The sequence below is a fragment of the Aptenodytes patagonicus genome, chromosome Z (genome assembly GCF_965638725.1).
Source record: "Aptenodytes patagonicus chromosome Z, bAptPat1.pri.cur, whole genome shotgun sequence".
Taxonomy (NCBI): domain Eukaryota; kingdom Metazoa; phylum Chordata; class Aves; order Sphenisciformes; family Spheniscidae; genus Aptenodytes; species Aptenodytes patagonicus.
Genome location: NC_134982.1, coordinates 26,519,745 through 26,536,924, shown reverse-complemented (window position 1 = coordinate 26,536,924; position 17,180 = coordinate 26,519,745). Strand labels below are relative to the sequence as shown.

Genomic DNA, 17,180 nt, shown 5'->3' with positions numbered 1-17,180 from the left:
TAAGCTAATTCAGTGACTATATATGGACAAAGGAAGCCCAAAGTTCAACTAGCGGACAGAGTGAGGAAGACTATGGATGACCACCAGAGGGTGAAAAGACCCTAACCCTAATTTTACTGCACATGCTTGGACTATGTAAATGAATTCCGGGAACTCATCGCTCATCACCTTTTCCAGGAAATCTGATGAATATGTATGATTTTTCTGTATAGAAACTGATGTACTTTGCTAACCTGTTGGAGCACTCATGGCGGAGCTATCCCCAGTGCTGTGCAGCGCTGTATTAAAGAATGCCTGCTTAATAACAAACTAGTTGTTATTGAGTTATTTATCTCAGAAAAACCGTCCCGATTGGGCCTCCTCCTGTGAGGAGCATCGGAAGGTGTGGGCTCGGTACCGACTTTGTTTCAACAATCTTCCAAACTTTAATGAACGTACTGGAAATTTTAGTTGCAAGCATGCCCTCTACTGAAACAGTCTCCCAGGCATCATATGAATTGCTGTCATGGACAGAGAACTTTTTCTGAGCAATGTACCATACAATTTGCCACACCTTTCAAGATACCATACTAAAGATGTTAGCTTGCTGCCAGGTCTCTCGACTTGAGGTTCCTAATGTTCAACATCTGGGCATTCCTTGCATGTCAATCAAGCCAAGGGCTAATTAAATGAAGACAAAACTTCATATAAATCTGCTCCTTTAGCAGGTAGATACAGGAATTCTGAATTGGGCTGGAGAATTTTCAGGTTTGTAGCCTAATGCAAACTTTGCAGAGGCTTCATACTGCTCACCAAGCTGTTGGGAAGGAAACTGGAGGAGAAGGAGCAAGAGCTATGCACTGTGAAGTACAAGATGAAGTACTGGAGGGAACAATGCACATCTGTAAAGCACTAATGCTGTATTTTGGTGCTTTGGTGAAGAATCGTACCATCATCCTGGTTAAATTTCCATAAAGTACCATTTTCAGTTTACCTCCTGTAACTTGCCTGTGATTTCTAAGATTTTGCTCTTCTTGTGATGATACTCTCTAATGTGATGGCCACATTGTGCAATTCTAACACAGAAAAAGCACTTTTTAATACCTTGGCCAATAAGTTAGCCATAATATTCTTTTCTAGATACACATCATACAATCACCTTAATATTAAGAGTGCAAGATACAGTCAGCCACAGCTAACGCCTGATTTCTAATGTTTGCTGAGTAGCCAGTGCAATTACTATGTATTATAAGTAGCATTCAATATAATTAGAATTCACATAATAAAAGGAGAACACCTATATAGAGTTGTATAAAGCATACTACCTACCTAAAGGTGTAGAGTTAAGGTTTCCATGGCAACCTTAACTCTGCATTTCCTGCCTTTTGTGATTTCAAAAGCTCAGCTTCAGTGTTGCTTTAATATAGTATTTCACACTGAATACTTTTACCAATAAAAGGATTATTTTGAAACCTGACATTTCTAGGGCTCCTAATACTAACCCAGTTTGCACAGCAACATTATAAATTATTCAGAAGAAACTGTACTAATACATAGCTCACAACAAAGACTGAACTTGCCTCAAGCTGATGTAATGTATTATGGGTATGTGGTAGCCTCTTCATAGGTAAGGTGCTGGCAGCTTCCCTTTGGAGCCCCGTTTCATTTCCTCTATGACACTGGCTGAAAAACTATCAACTGGCCTGAAAAATGCCAGATTAAAACTGAAGGCAAGAAGGAACACGTCTGCAAATGTAAAATGGGGAAAATTACTTTATTTGAATTACAACTCATTAAAGAACATATACCAAGTGCACCTGGAAAAATGCTGGTTGTGAATAAAAGCAACGCTGTGGATTACTGCTGCATTAGACAGAATTGTTCCAATTTTGAACCTATAATTTTTGATTAGACTTCTGTAACTGAATTCAGCAAGAGTGGGTATGGGCACACAGATATGTGTCCATCTCTTGGCTGCCTGCATCTTAAAATGAAAGTCATTTTTATAGCTTACTAGTAACATAAATGCTAGCAACTTGAGAGAGAGGGACCTGGGTTTTTAAAGCCAAAGTACACAGGTCCAACTCTTTGTAGGCTGCTTTACTTAAATGCTAAGTAGAAACCATGTTTTTAGTTATTCCTATTGTAAGGCTTCATAGAAAAGCCCTGAAAAAAACACATTTACACATATTGTAAAGTTTAAAGTGATCTTTAAACCTGTTAACAAAAATGTTCTGATTTCTTGAGTAAAAACTCTTAAACACTAGTACATTTTATTCCAAAGTTTTTATGGTACATGAAAATATTCCTCATTCTGCAAAATGTATCTGAAATTTGGCAAACTTTACAATAGCTTTTGCGTAAGGAGACTTGTAATACCCAGAATAGTAATATCTTTACTAATCTGCTCCGGGGGGATAAGATTAAGGAATTTCTTAGTCAATAAGCACACACGTTTGCCAGCAAAGCCACTACATAAAGGTTTTTTCCATAAAATACTGTCATCATTTACATCCAACTGACAAAATTTAGTTCTTAAACATGGGAAAACTCCTGAATCAAATAAATTGGGTGTTCAGATGCACTTTCCACAAACAAGGATGCAATCAAAACCAGACATGAAATCCTGAAGAGGACAGAGAAGAAATGTAATACAACAGAATTTAAGCTGACCACCAACAATTAGCTCTCGCACCCTACTCAACCTTTGGCAGTGCACATAGGAAACGTTAGGAAAAAAGACAGCAGGTCGCAAGTTATATTTTATTTATTAACTCATGGTAGAACCTTCCCAACTTGTTCAAGTCTCAATAGGCTCGTTGAGACCTCGTAACTTCTAAGTGCATACTTAATTTAGTAAAGTCAAGTACAAAATAGAGGTAATATTTACTGTTTCTATAAAATGCTTAGTTCAAGAGAGAAAAAAGTTTGCATCTGTCTGTTCCCCAGTTTGGGGATGCTAATATATGCACAAAATTAAGTTAATAAGTAGGTATTGCCTCCAGAGCCATTAACCCTAAATCAATTTTTCCCAGCCACTGATAAAAACTGGGCCACAGTGAAATATCCACTAGACCTTTGTAACAATAATCAAATTCCTTCTTAAATACTTAACTCTCAGAAACGGACTTATCAGGCAAAACCTTCAAAAACATTACTGACTAGTTTAGGACTTGGGGCACATGAATATCCTCCCAAGAGTACAATGGATTAAAACAAAACTAAGTGAAAAAAACAGTTTTGTAGAGTTGTGCAGAATTAATTGGCATCATCCACTGTTTTCAATCAAAATTCACGACCCTGTTTATTTATTTTAAAACTTGTCTTGATTCACACAAAAGAGAAAATACTAAAGTTTAGGAAAACCCAGAACTTAGACCTTCCTTTAAAAAAGTTGTATTTAAAGGAGTTTAATTACAAAATTTACAAAACCAAAGCACTGAAGTAATGAAATTACTAGCAAATACACTCATTAATCTAACCAGTGCATAGCATTAACCATTTATCACAACAGCCTTAATTGTCATCAAAAACAAATACTGTCTTTTCAACAGTAAACTAAAATGGCATAGTACAAACAACTCATCTGAAACAGATACAGGGATCATTCGTATGTAGACATGTTTTTAGATCATCCCAAATAAGATAACTGTAAATATATATTTTGCTATAAATCAGCACAGTAGATTTATAAAATCTGTATTTTATAATTTTAAGTTGGAATTCATAGATACAACATACATGTTTGCATAGTTACTTAACATTTTCATATCAATGCCTATGATACACTAATGACATTTCATAAATACTGTACTTTAAATATATGAACTGATCTCTCACTCAAAAAGCACTGAAGAAAGGATATAAAGGCATACATGAACATCATTGAACCTGGCTGAACGTTGAACATCAGAACTAGGATGCTGCACAGTGGGGAAAAAATACTGCATTTGTTTAATTAAGAAAATTATTAATTTTTCCTTCAGTATTTACTTGCTAAACTTTTGAATTTTGCTTTTAATGCGGTGGATATTTACATGGACACCTGCCAACCTTCAGCAATTGATTTATGCCTTTTTAATATTGTTTCTTAATGTACGTCTAATTTAAGTTCTTTGTATTATTATTAAAATCTTGTATTGTTTTCCTGAGGAAAGCTGCTTTTTGCCTGGTACATAAAATTTATTTTAGACCTAAGTCTCTGGTTTGGCTTCAATCCCAGAATATCCTGGTTTCTAAACAAACTGCAAAGCATATCATATGGGTATCATCACTAAAAAGCTGCAGTCTTCACTGTAGATCCTGCACCATATTAATCCCTGTTATAGCTCCATTTATTTCATTGGAGTTACATTTCTTATTTTAATATACTTGCCATGTTTGGTCTTAGTACAAAATATGAAAATGGCATACTTAAAATGAAGCACTGTACTGATACAAGTTTCATTTTCATGCATTCATTCATTTCATTCATTATTTCAGACCTGGTCCTGGAGACTAACATCATCATAAATGATCATATATTACATCTGGTTTTGAAACTGAGAAATGTTTCAAGTAAGTTGAGTAATTTCCCAGTAGGGAAAGCATGAGTACACGAGTACATGTTTTTAATCACCCTTAATCAGATAACACTTTTAAAAGCGGTAGTATCAAATGCTCTTTCATAAGGCTGTTTGCTATGGTAAAGCACATTCTAAACACACACCTGTCTCCGTTCCCAGAGGCCTTCGCTGGTGCCAAGAGATAGAGAAAAGAGCCTATAGACTTTTTAAGATTAGACAAAGGTTTCCATAGAGCAATAGGGCTTTTTCCTTCATTTTTTCTCCTTGAACTATCGAACGTTGAGCTGCTTTGACCAAACTTTCCAGCACTGTTTACTTTCAGACAGCAACTATACCTGGAGGCCTTCAGCTCTAAAAGTTTCAGAAAATTGCAAATAGCACCAAACAGGAACTTCGATGTTGCATAATTGTTTCCATTCTATGAGAGAGATTGCAGCTGGTTTATCAGAGACCTCTTTGCTGATGACTTCTGGAAGCCATTCTCTTTTCTACCCATCAGAACTAAATATTGTTTATAGTTTTTAGAGGTTGAATTCAGCCTCTGCTTCTATTATAGATCATAAATTTCTTTCATTGGTAATTCAGTTTCTTTGTTGATGTTCCAATAAATTAGTTTTACAAAATGTTCTGCTACAGTAAGTATACCATTTTTATTCTAAAGCAGTATTTCTCTTCGGAGCCAGAAACACAAGACTAGTCCTAATCCTATTCTGTTTTGGGAGATCTGGTGGAATCTTTAGTGCTAGTTCTCAAATTCCTTGTTGTACAGTTGTTCATCTGAGTATCTCTTGACCAGTGGTCTGATTCTTTGCTTGAATGACTAAAACCAGAAGCAAGGCTTTGTAGGTCTTTTCTGATAGGAGAGAATCTAATCTGTTAACCTTCTGAGATCACAGTCAGGGTCAGGAAGTAAGGCGGCACATATTGAAAAAAATAGCTCTCAGCACGTCAAAGCACAGAGATTTGTCTCAGAAGGCTGTTGGTGATTTGTAAAACATCAGGTTATTTCAGGTGCCTCACTGAAACGTGTAGCTATTTTGACAAGTGGATGCAGGCAAGACATGGGGAAAAATCCTTAAGAATAAATAGCCTGTACCAAAAAAAATGGTTAGGTTTAGTATCTAGATTAAGGCAAACACAAAATATCAGGGTGCCTTGTGCCAAGGAGCGGAGGAAAAGGAGACAAGGAAAAACATAGCAACACAAGTTACTTTGATCAGATAAATGTATTTCTCAATCTTTTTTTTTCTTGTTTGCTGTACAAAAAATGTTGATGCTTAATACACTGCTATAAACATTGCCTGTTACCAGGCATATTGATTGTATCGGGTTACCTTTATTGTAGGCCCCATGGCAAATATGAGAAACCTTGAAGAATGACGTTATTGGTTAATGGGTATATTATGGTGAGAAGAATGGTCAAATGGTCTGGAGAACACTGTCTGAATGGGTCAAATGGGGAACTCCAGCTATCAGGAGTTATATCACTGACTTTAACAGTTAAGACATGAAGTTTCTGCCTTGAGCAGAAACTGGAAAGTTAAGTTTTGATTCCAAACAAATAGCATATAAAGAGGGCTGAGTTCCAGATTAAAATCACGAAGTCCTGCATAACTGGGCACTGGTAAGATTCTCATGAAACTAAAGATCTGTTATACTACTCATCCTCTGTTTAGGATCTCTCAGGACTGAATTCCTTTGCAGGGGAGAACTCTTTCTTCATCCCAATACTTCCCATTTCAAATCCTTATCAGCACCTGCCCCCCAAACAACTCACACCAGGACTTTGTAACATTTATAAACCATATCCCTTACCTTAGCCCTAATCTTAACTGTGGGCTGACCTTAGCCAAATATCCCAAACCATGGCCAAGATGGAAAAATTCTCAGGGGATAATTCTTTGTGATGCACAAACCTGCCCTTGGTAGCCCTTCTGCAGTCCCACCACAGCAGGACCCTTCAGCTTTGTCTCTCTTCTAATCTTAACCCTAAAAGTGGCCAGGTAGCCCTTAAGCCCAGAAAATCCAAACATGGCACAGATAAAAAGTTCTGAGGAGAGAACTGGTTTGGCAGCCCACACCTCGCCTTGGCAGCCTGTCTGCAGCCCCACTTCATCTAGATCCCTAGGCTTTGTCTCTGTTTGAACCTTAATGCTGGAAGCGCATAGAGTTTTAACACCAGACAGCCCCAAACATGGCCCAGATAAAAAAGTACCCAAAGAATTCCTTCTGCAGCCCAGTCCTTTCCCCAGCAGCCCCAGTCCAACTAGACCCCTAGGAACTGCCTCTCTTCTCACCTTAAATGTGCCCAGGGCCTCAACCCCAGGTAAACCCAAACATGGCCCTGATGAGAGTCTTTGAGGGCATTGCTTCTGCAGACCAAACTGTCCCTAGGCAGCCCCTTTGCAGATCCACCACAACCAGACCCCTAGGAACTGTCTCTCTTCTAATCCTAAAATTGCCCGGAACCCACTTTCTGCCACGGAAACCTTCCCTTGGCAGCTTCTCTGCAGTCCCACTCCACCAAGACCCCTAGGCTTTGTCTCTCTCCGAACTCAACCCTAGCCTTAACCCAAGGCATGTGCTGAGCCTAACCCTAAGACCTCAAATAAATAACAACAGCAACAACAACAGCAACAACAACGTAATAGTAATAATAAAAATCGCCAAAATAAAAAATTGTTAAGGGACATTTATTTGCAGCTAAACTTCCCTTTGGCACTACCTTTGCAGCTTCACTCCATATATGCCACTAGGGTTTGTCTCTCATAATGTAATGCTAACCATAGCCATGGGCTGACCCTTATACAAGGACCCCAAGGGCCAAGATGAAAAAGTCCTGAGGGAAGGATCTTTTGGCAGTCCAAACCTTCCCTTGCCGGTCCGTTTGCAGCCCCACTTCACCTGGGCCCCTGCACTTTGTCTCTTTCTTATCCATCAAGTCTGTCTATGAGTGGCCAGAGCCTTAAGCCATGACAACTCCGGCTGTGGCCTGCTTTCGGCTGAGCACGCCCTCAAGCAAGAAGCTCTCAGCTGAGCAAGCCCTTAACCTACCACTTCCCTTTAAAAAAACAGAAGCTTCAACAGTGTCTCTGTGTGTGCACAGACTCATTGTTTTGGTACCTTCTCAATGCCAAGAGTTCACTTATGGTAACTGTCCTTCTCCAAAGGAAGGAATCAAATCTTGATTTGGCTCATATCTTCTGAACTCTTGATCCTTCAGGGTGCAAGCATTTCAGCCCGTTCTTGACTTTGGATTTATCTTAGCACACCCACCATCTCTGGTGGCCAAATCCTAACTTACTTATTCAAATATTATCTTTTTTGACACACTTCTGAACTGACACACTGTTCAACTGCAATCAGTAACTTTAGAAAGCAAAATACCTGCACTGTCATTCCTATCGTTTGGCCTTAGCCAGAACTGGTTGTCAATGGAGCACCGTGAGCTGTAACCTCTGCCTTTTGTTCCTTCGCCAGCACAGAAACGCCGTCAGGTGTTTGTCAGACAAGCCACTTGCGAATCATGACAGCCGGGGACAGAGAAAAGACAGGCCGTGAGGCCGGGCTTTCGGTTTCCGCCCGTACGGGGACGTGATGCTGTCGCAGCCCCAGCATAAGGACCGAGCCGGTACCCCCCGAAGCCTGACAGAACTGCGCGGGAACGGGGCGGCCGCACGCCGCTACCCCCCCGCCCAGCGCCGCCCAGCGCCGCCAGCACCTCGGCGGGCAGCTGCCCCGGCTTCGGGCCTACCCGCCGCCGGGGGGCCGCGCACGCCGCCAGCCTGCCGGCGAGGCGGCCGCCCTGGCCGGCCGGCCGCCGGTAACGGCCGCCGACCCCGTGGCCGCGCGCCCCGCGCCGCCGCAGGGCCGCCCCTGCGCACGCGCCTCGCCGTACCGCTAGGGGGAGGGAGGCCCGGCGCGCCGCGGGGAAGAAGCGGCGCCAGCGCCGGGCGGAGCGGCCACTTCCTGCCGGCGTCTCTGCATCCGGGTGAGAGGGCAGCGCTCAGCTGGAGCGGCCCTTGTCCGCTTCCGGCCCGCGCCGCCGCGGGGAGACCGCGGGCGAGGTGGGCGCTCGGTGCCGCCGGCGGGCCCGCCCCACCTACCTCCGCCCAGGCCCGGCGTGAGTCCCCTCTTGTCTGCGGGGAGGGGCGCCGGGGGGGGGGGGGGGGGGGATCGGGGCCCGAGGGGTGGAGGGTGGCCCCGGCCGCCTCCCGCTGGGCCGCCGGGGGCCGAGGTGGGGGGCTGGAGGGGCTCCGGTCGCCGCGGGAGCGGCGTGTGCGCTTGGGCTTGCCTACGCGGGAAGCGTGCCGGCATTTGCTTGTGTGCTTCCCCCGAAAGTAGACGCTTAACAGTAAAGTACACGCTTTTTCCATTGGAAAAAGTGCCCACTGGGACAAGCGTACCTGAATTGTAACGATTATGAAGCTCCTTTTGGAGAGCCTGGCAATGCCGCCGAGGTAATCTCTGCGGAAAGTCACGGTAAACGCCGCTATAGATCGCTACTGTGAGACAGCAGCATTACTGCGCTGCTTTGGTTTGGTTTGGTTTGGTTTAAGGAAGGTAACTCCTTCGTTGCTTTTCTTTCTGGTGTTTACAACATCAAAGACTAGAAAGAACGCGTTACTTTTGCAACTCAGTCTTCAATTCAGACGCACGGTTCTGTTACTGGTGAATTATATCCATAAACTGCTTATGTATACGGTGCGTGATGCCGAGAGTGCCTGGGCTGCGTAGAGATGAATGGGGTGTGTCAACACTTGCTACATAGCCTGTCTGTACTAGAAGTGGAAAAATTTAGACTGCACATAAATATCATTCAGATTAAATGTAAATGTCAGGTGACTTTCTTGTCATGCAGTTCGGTTTTGTTTCTTCAGCAGAATTGAAAGTAAACATCCCAAAAATAGCTTTCACTAATACATAATACTTGCTCTCCCCTGTGTGCCCTGCCCCCCCCCCCAAAAGAAAAAAAAAAGAGGAAAAACTGTGAGAGCATTAATCTTGACAGCTCTTTCTTGGAGCTAGTACAGCAATGTCCATGTAGGTAGTCCTGGCTTTTCACTAGTGTGGGTTGTCATCACAGGAAGTAAGGAACGAAGTCAGACCTGAGCAAATAAACTCCTTGGTATTTATTTGCCTATGTTCCGTGCTAATGCTGCCTGCAATGACAGTCCGAGCTGTCTGAAGAGGTTAAAACATGACAACAGTCCATAGTGGTAGGTGAAAGAAGGCTTCAAGGCTGTGGTAACAGTGAGACCTTACTACAGTAAAGTTAGGAATAACCGATTTTATTTCAGTGTATGAGAGAATGCCTATTAATGTAACTGTTAATACAATTTTTTATATATATAGAACATTTTTTTTTTATTTTTTTTTAGTTTCATAGAGAGACCCTAAAAAGTGATACTTTAATTTTATTCCAAACTTAGACTACTGTGTGGTGATAGGATTTCCATGCTGGGGCATGGATCTATCAGTACTTTTTCCAACTGTATTACTGAAGCATTGGGTTGATAAAAAGGTTTTTATGTAATAATTAGGGAAATACTGCCGTTGCTCTTATGACTTGTAAATGTTCCGGTTAAAAGTTGTTTGAAAAAACTTATTCCTCTTGTATTCGAATCCCTGTATTGCGCTAATTGGATAAATATTCATACGCAGAGTAGTGAGATCAATCATATACAACTGTGTTTGTCAGTGACACATCTTCTTTGTTTGCAGGGTTCTTATTTAAGACTGAAGTAAAAAACAAATGAAGAAACTTGAAAATAATGTCAGGTTTTCACTGCAGCTGAGAGATATGTACAGTACTGATAACTGGTTTTAAAAATCTTCTGATACGGTTTTTCCAGTGTAAAGTCTGAACTTTCATTGTTTCCAACATATAAGTTGAGCTTAAGGTAAAATAGTGATGATCTGCAAAATGGATGCAATACACAGTTTAACCTACTGTAGAGGCAAAGATTTTCTTTTTCATCCAACCTTTCTGCTAATGTATAATGCATATAATGATACAAAATCAAACAGCAGTCAGTTGTGCCAGAACCAATTTTAAATGTAAAAGATAATAAACCTACATTTTTCTACCACAGAATCCATTCAGTAAGTATAAGCATAAAATGACACTATATATATGAAATTCTTAAAGCATGAGTAGATTACTTCCCAATTGCTGTCATCATTTGGCTGGTTCTTTGCATACCATATCATGAAAAAAAAATTAATTTTACTTATAGTTCATGATCAGCTGCATCTTCATGTTCTTATGATGTAGTCAAGTGTTTCCTCCCATATATTGTGAATCTCATTGTGGAATGTTTGAAATAAGAAACATATTCCACTGTAATATGTTACTTTTCCTTGAGATGAAAACCTTTGTGCCATGTAATTTTTCTAAAATTAAAATGGAGGGGAGCAAATAAAAATTCACTTTTAAACATAAATAAATTAAGTAGTAATTGTGAAACTTAAGACTATATAGTATTTTTATTTAGTGTGTTGTCCTGAAAGGAGATAAAACTAGCCCACAATCACAATTCTTTTAAACAATTTCTGGAAATACATTCTAGATTATTTGAATTTTTAAACCAAGATTTTAAAAGGTAACTAGTATTTCTTGTTGCCTAATTTTGATTCTTTTTTTTTTTTCTTTTTTTAAATGTAGGTAAAAGGATACATGTTCACTTCAAGTAGAAAGGAGCATGTTCCCAAATTCCTCCAACTTGGGTCGTCCACCCTTCCCTCCAAAACATCAACAACAGAGTAATTTCTTCAATAAGCTTCCTCTGAATATGCCACCTACTCTTCTCTCTCACCAGCAAATTATTGATGCTCAGTTTAATTTTCAGAATGCAGCGTAAGTACAGTAAGATTTGATAGTGGGGATTGGGTTGAAAAAGAGAGTTAACGGTCTTTTGAAAGTATTTCTTTTTATGGAGGATGTTTTTCACTGTTTTTGACATTAAACTGCATTAAACTTTAAAAAATAGGAAGCTGTCTATGTGTAAACCAGAGCTTTATCATTTCTGTTGGTGACCTGCAAGTTTTAATGCTCTCCTGCATTATGCATAGTGCATGAGATGCCATTGCGCTGATTAGAGTTAATAATCCACAGTTCAGCTTTAAAGATCTTCAGTTGTATTTGTTTACTGGGGAAAACAGGGAGGAGATGAGAAGGAGAAGAAACATTTATTCTTGGGGCTAGATTTGAAGACACCATAGTGTTCTTTAGGCTCTTAAGTTTAACAGTGCCTTAAGTTAATTTGTTTGCTAACCTCTTCTTACACGTGTGCTGTGAAGAATTACCATCTTCATTTTTTTTAATGAAAAATATATTATGTGCTGAAATATCTCTTCATTTTGGATAGAAAAGACATATGTATTTCTTCTAAGAAAAAAATAACAGGACCTGCTGAGTTCCATATTCACTTAAGAAAAACTACCAACCCATAAAAAGCATCTTAGTTATCATATGAATAACATTTATGGACTATAGTCTTTCCAGGGCTCTTTTGAGTCGGAACCTTGCACCTATTCCAGCTGTTACTCCGCAGCCGATGACGTATGGAAATAGCAGTCCAGTACATACGTCTGATGCTCCCACGTTATTCCGAGGAAGAAAGTAAGTTCTTTGTGTGTGTGATTAATTCTGGTTGTAATGTACTCATGGCGAAGCTTGTCTAATACCAATTTCTTGTGCAACCTGAATTTTGTTAGAAATTGCAAGAATACTGAATAAAATGTTTTTTGATGAAACAGGGCATGTCGTGGCTCTTTAAAGCCTTCATGTACCTGCTTTTGTGAGTTTTAGTGACTTAGAATGTGTAGTTTCTCTCTTCCAACAGCCGTAGCCTTACAGAACTGTGACTTAAGTGTTTTATTTAATACTATAATGGATTGTGGTCTGTGTGTGCTTGACTATAAGAGGGTTTGTGTCAATAAATTGAGTGTTCTCTTCCTGTTAATTTGTCAAGTTAAGAGTAAGACCGCACCCTTCATGTTTTATGGGAATTGTGATGTTTTTCTGATGACATACTAGATGTTTCTCCTGATTTTCTTAATTATGTGATGCTTTATTTTTAAAATACAAAGTGCTAAATTCAAGCATATGTAAGTTCTTTTTTCAAGAGGAATTTTATGGAAACATAGTTTTTCTACTTTTCAAAAAACTAAACTTACTTGAATTTAGATAACTCCCTGTGTTACCTTTGTTGCAACAGAAAGAGGAATTTGAGATGAATGTATGGTTGTATTTTCTTTTAACGTTCTTGAAAAAAATCACTTCTCCTCATCAGTTCAGAAATAGTAGTTGATATGTGTTTGTAATAATTCTGTCAACCAGCTGATAGGGAGGAAGCTTTATGTAATCTGTCTTCAAAGCTATTTCCTGTATTCTATTTCTCTTCCAGTTTTAACAGATGAGAAAATAAGTACAATTAAATATATGGTATTAAGTCATAGTTGAATATATAACTATCACATGAACTAAAGAAGTTCCTGGTTTTATGCTGCATGCATGTTTTCCTCTTGACCAGCCTGGTTTATGGAAAGCTATGCTGTGTAGGGAGATTTGCAGTCAACTAGTTAATCCTTAGATTTTGAGTCGACTCTTCTGAAGGTATTTTTGCTGAACACGAGTTCATGCAAGTTCTTCTCAGTCAAAATAGGCTGAAACAGTATTATGTTTTGATTTAACGTTACGAGTTCCTTTAAGATTGCGGATAGGTAATGTTATCAGAACTTCTTTCAGTCTTGCAAACTAAAATGATGACTTCAGGTCTCTTCAGTTAAATTTTTATTATTAATAATACTATCTGTCCAGGTCCCCAAACTACTTTGATGCCAGCTTTTCTGACTACAAGAAATGACTGTAGTTTTATGAATAGTTAATTCATTGATACATATGAACATTTGATTTCATGCTTCTTAATTAAAAAAATGTGTGAGTACCCCCACACTGATTAACTTTAGGCAATACTTGATGTATAACTAAAACACGAATGTCCTTTCTTATTCTTTACCGTGGATGGACCACCGTATTCAACCACTGGTCAGCTTTCAGTACAACTTTTTCTTGATGAAGTGTTCTGTAAGATCTGGGGGGGCTGTCTGTAAGGTCACTATATCTCTTCAAATATATTTGAATTCCTGTGACAGATGACTTAATGAGGAGATACAGACTAGTGTTTGAAAATGAGACATTAGGTTTATGACCTGTGTAGCTTAATACAATCATTAGTTTGATTTGTCAAATGAATAATGTTTCTTTTTTGCCCAGCTTACAGTTTACTGTCTGTACAATCTAAGACACAGACAAATGCTACATTTTGAATGGTTATTGTGATAAGTTTCTTTTTCTTCCCTCCCCACTACCAAATTTATTTTTTTCATCACTGGGTATTCAGAACTCACAAAACTTCTCATTGCACTTACATTGATTTAAATATAGTCTTATAGTCTTACATAGTCTGTATGTATCTTTTTTTTTTTTTTTAAATTATGTTATCACTGAAATAGTATGACCAGCTTTCTGAGCTGTCCTGCTTAACCGAACTTGCCATTTAGGTTTCAATTGGTTAATACAGACACTCTTGTAAAGCAGTTGTATCAATTCACCAAGGGTCGCTGCATTTTTGCAGTTGTGTGTTCTCTTTTCCCATTCCAAGTTTATTTCACCTAATATCTAGGATGGGCACGCCTTTTGTTCTGTAGAATACTTGCTTTTAGTGAAATAGTCACATAATTAAGCATTGGCATTTGTACTTTGTAGCAACTGTCTTTTAATCATAGGTTGGAGCTTGCAAACTAGAGGAATTACTGTCTCTCTCTTTTTTTCTTTTCTTTTTTTTTATTTTTGTTTTTAGGAGACTAAGTGAACAAAGTATTCCACATGATGTCAAACGGCAGCGGTTTCATTCACATCATTCTGAAACAACTGTAGTTAACCAAGCAGTGCCTTTACCAGAAGAACGTAGATGCTCCTTCCCAGGATCAATTCAATCTCCACTGTTCCGTGCACATTACATACCAGATTTAACTGGATGTGTCCCTCCATTGCGAGATACTTTGTTTCCAGACCCTATAGAAACCACGCTCCCTGTGGCCAAAGATAAGGTAATACCTTTCTGTGCCTGTGCTTTACATCTGCCTTCTGAGTAGGTAGGGTCCAATGGTGCTGTGGGAGACCACAAAAATTTCTGCAAGGTTCTTTGACAGTGTCATGGGGTCTCTATCGCTGAACTATCATTAGAAGGAATATCAATAAATGTAGCTGCCAGTAGGGTCCTGTGTAGCCTCCTTGTGTGTGTTTGAGTTTGGAGCATTTTTTGGGGGTAGGTGTGGTGTTTGCTTGTGTTGTTTGGTTTCCATACTAATGTCAGGAAACCTACATGTCTGCTCCAGGAAGTAGAAATTGGAGGGATGGTCCATTTGTCACATGATGGGGGGCAGGGAGAATCCTGATGGGAAAAAACCCCCACCCTAGTAATGTGAGAGAAGCCGATTCTGAAAAAATACAGTATTGAGCCTGTAAAAATGTCCTCTGCCTCTCTTCAGAAGGAGACAAAAGTTACTGTCCTAGCTGTTCTGGAATATAGAAGAGGATGTCTTCTTTAGGTGGACAGTGGAGTTGGAACTGTGGTTTTTGTTCTTTTGTAATTAAAAAAAAAAAGGCATGTGGCTAATCAGTCTCCATACTTCATCTGCACCAAAATAACAGAAGATTTTTTTAGTATAAATATGCCTGTTGATTATAGCATATAACAGTGTTGTGAAGAGAAAGAGATAATATCTCCTTCCACCAAAGATCTGACTACTTCTTTAATAGTTTGTATGGAATAAAAAAAGCTAACTTAAATCAGTTTAATATTTATTTTTCTCCCTATTACTGGTAGGCAAACTGTTGATGTTAAAGGTATCTCTGGTCTTTCACTGCTTATTCCCTGAAAGGCTGCAGATACTGATGAAGCTGTCCTGGTTTCGGCTGGGATAGAGTTAATTTCCTTCCTAGTAGCTGGTACAGTGCTGTGTTTTGGATTTAGAATGCGAACAAAGTTGATAATGCACCGATGTTTTAGTTGTTGCTGAGCAGTTCTTACACTAAGTCAAGGACTCTTCAGCTTCTCATACTGCCCTGCCAGCAAGGAGGCTGGAGGTGCATAAGAAGCTGGGAGGGGGCACAGCCAGGACAGCTGACTCAAACACTCCAAAGGGATATTCCATACCATATGATGTCATGCTGAACAAAAAAAATGAGGGGGGAGTGAGCGAATGGCTCTGTGTTGTTTAGCTGCCTGCCAGGTTAAACCACAACAGTCCTTTTGGTGCCGAACGTGGGGCTCGATGGGTTGAGATAACGACAGATCTGACCAGAGCATGTTAAGGCAAATTTGTTGTAAGCATTCATTATATTAGGTTAATAGTCGATGGTCACAATGTTGATTTATTTGCTCTCAGAGTTGTGTTATTTAACACCTTACTTGCGGTATATGTTCCCTGTTGTGCTGTTTATCACCTCTGGGAGCTGGGTCAAGGTTATCATTTTGCTGTACTTTGTAGCACTGGCTTAGGATATGATAAAATGGCTGGTTGTGAGGCTAATCTGGTATTTGTACTCAGCATTGCTGTCATCTCCGTACCTCGGGAACCACCTCTTGGAAACTATTAATAATTACACTCTTTACCTTTTCTCCTCGGAGAACCAATCTATGGGGAAGACAGTGGGGGACACTTTCCCCCACTCCTTTACCTTCCCCTTCTCCTCCAGGCTAGTTACAATAGGTCTTGAGAATTTTGAATATCCTTGGGATGTTTACACCAGCATGTTTCTGTTGCTATGTCTCCTGAATGTGGTTCAGGCCTTGTTTAGCATTAAACAACTATTTAAGAATACCATCCAGAGATCTACCCCGGCAACAAGCACTGCAGCTACACCAACCCCTGTGACAGGCACTGCGGCTGAACCAAAGAACCAACCCATGCCGGTATCAGTCGCCCCTATACACAAGAAGAAATACACAAGAAAATCAGCTCATTTAGTAAGGGATGAAGATGAACCAGGGCCATCATGAGAACAAGAGAAGGAAGAGGTAGAACCCATAAATGAGATGGTAACCACCTGATCCCTATCCCTGAGTGAGCTGCGAGATATGTAAAAAGACTTCAGTTGTTGTCCAGGCGAGCATGTTGTCACCTGGCTGCTCTGATGCTGGGATAATGGGGCCAGTAGCCTGGAATTAGAGGGTAGGGAAGCCAAGCAGCTGGGATCCCTTTCCAGGGAAGGGAGCATTGACAAAGCAATTGGAAAAGGGGCACAAGCCCTCAGCCTTTGGAGGCGACTCCTGTCAAGCGTGAAGGAAAGGTATCCCTTCAAGGATGATGTTATATGTCACCCAGGCAAGGGGTCCCCCATGGAGAGAGGTATCCAGTTTCTGAGGGAATTAGCTGTGCTGGAGGTGATTTATGATGACCTGGACAACGAGCAGTTATCCAAAGATCCAGATGAAGTCCAGTGCACATGACCCATGTGGTGGAAGTTTGTAAGGGGTGCACCATCATCATATGCCAACTCATTGGCAGTAATGACTTGGAAAGACGGAGAGGAATAAACGGTGAATGAAGTGGCTGGCCAACTCT

The 17,180-nt window shown here is 40.2% G+C and overlaps 1 protein-coding gene across 3 annotated transcripts in view; it reads left to right on the top strand.

The window, feature by feature from the left end:
• The first annotated feature begins 8,586 nt into the window (after positions 1-8,586).
• The window catches only part of TENT2 (terminal nucleotidyltransferase 2), a 51,229-nt gene continuing 42,635 nt past the window's right edge, over positions 8,587-17,180 (top strand). For 2 of the 3 annotated variants that reach the window (XM_076362323.1, XM_076362325.1), the window contains exons 1-4: positions 8,587-8,667; positions 11,212-11,403; positions 12,043-12,168; positions 14,411-14,660. In XM_076362323.1, coding sequence (XP_076218438.1) covers positions 11,249-11,403; positions 12,043-12,168; positions 14,411-14,660 — 531 coding nt within the window. In that variant the 5' untranslated portion in view covers positions 8,587-8,667; positions 11,212-11,248. The remainder of the gene's footprint in view (positions 8,668-11,211; positions 11,404-12,042; positions 12,169-14,410; positions 14,661-17,180) is intronic. The other variant, XM_076362324.1, reaches the window with a different exon arrangement.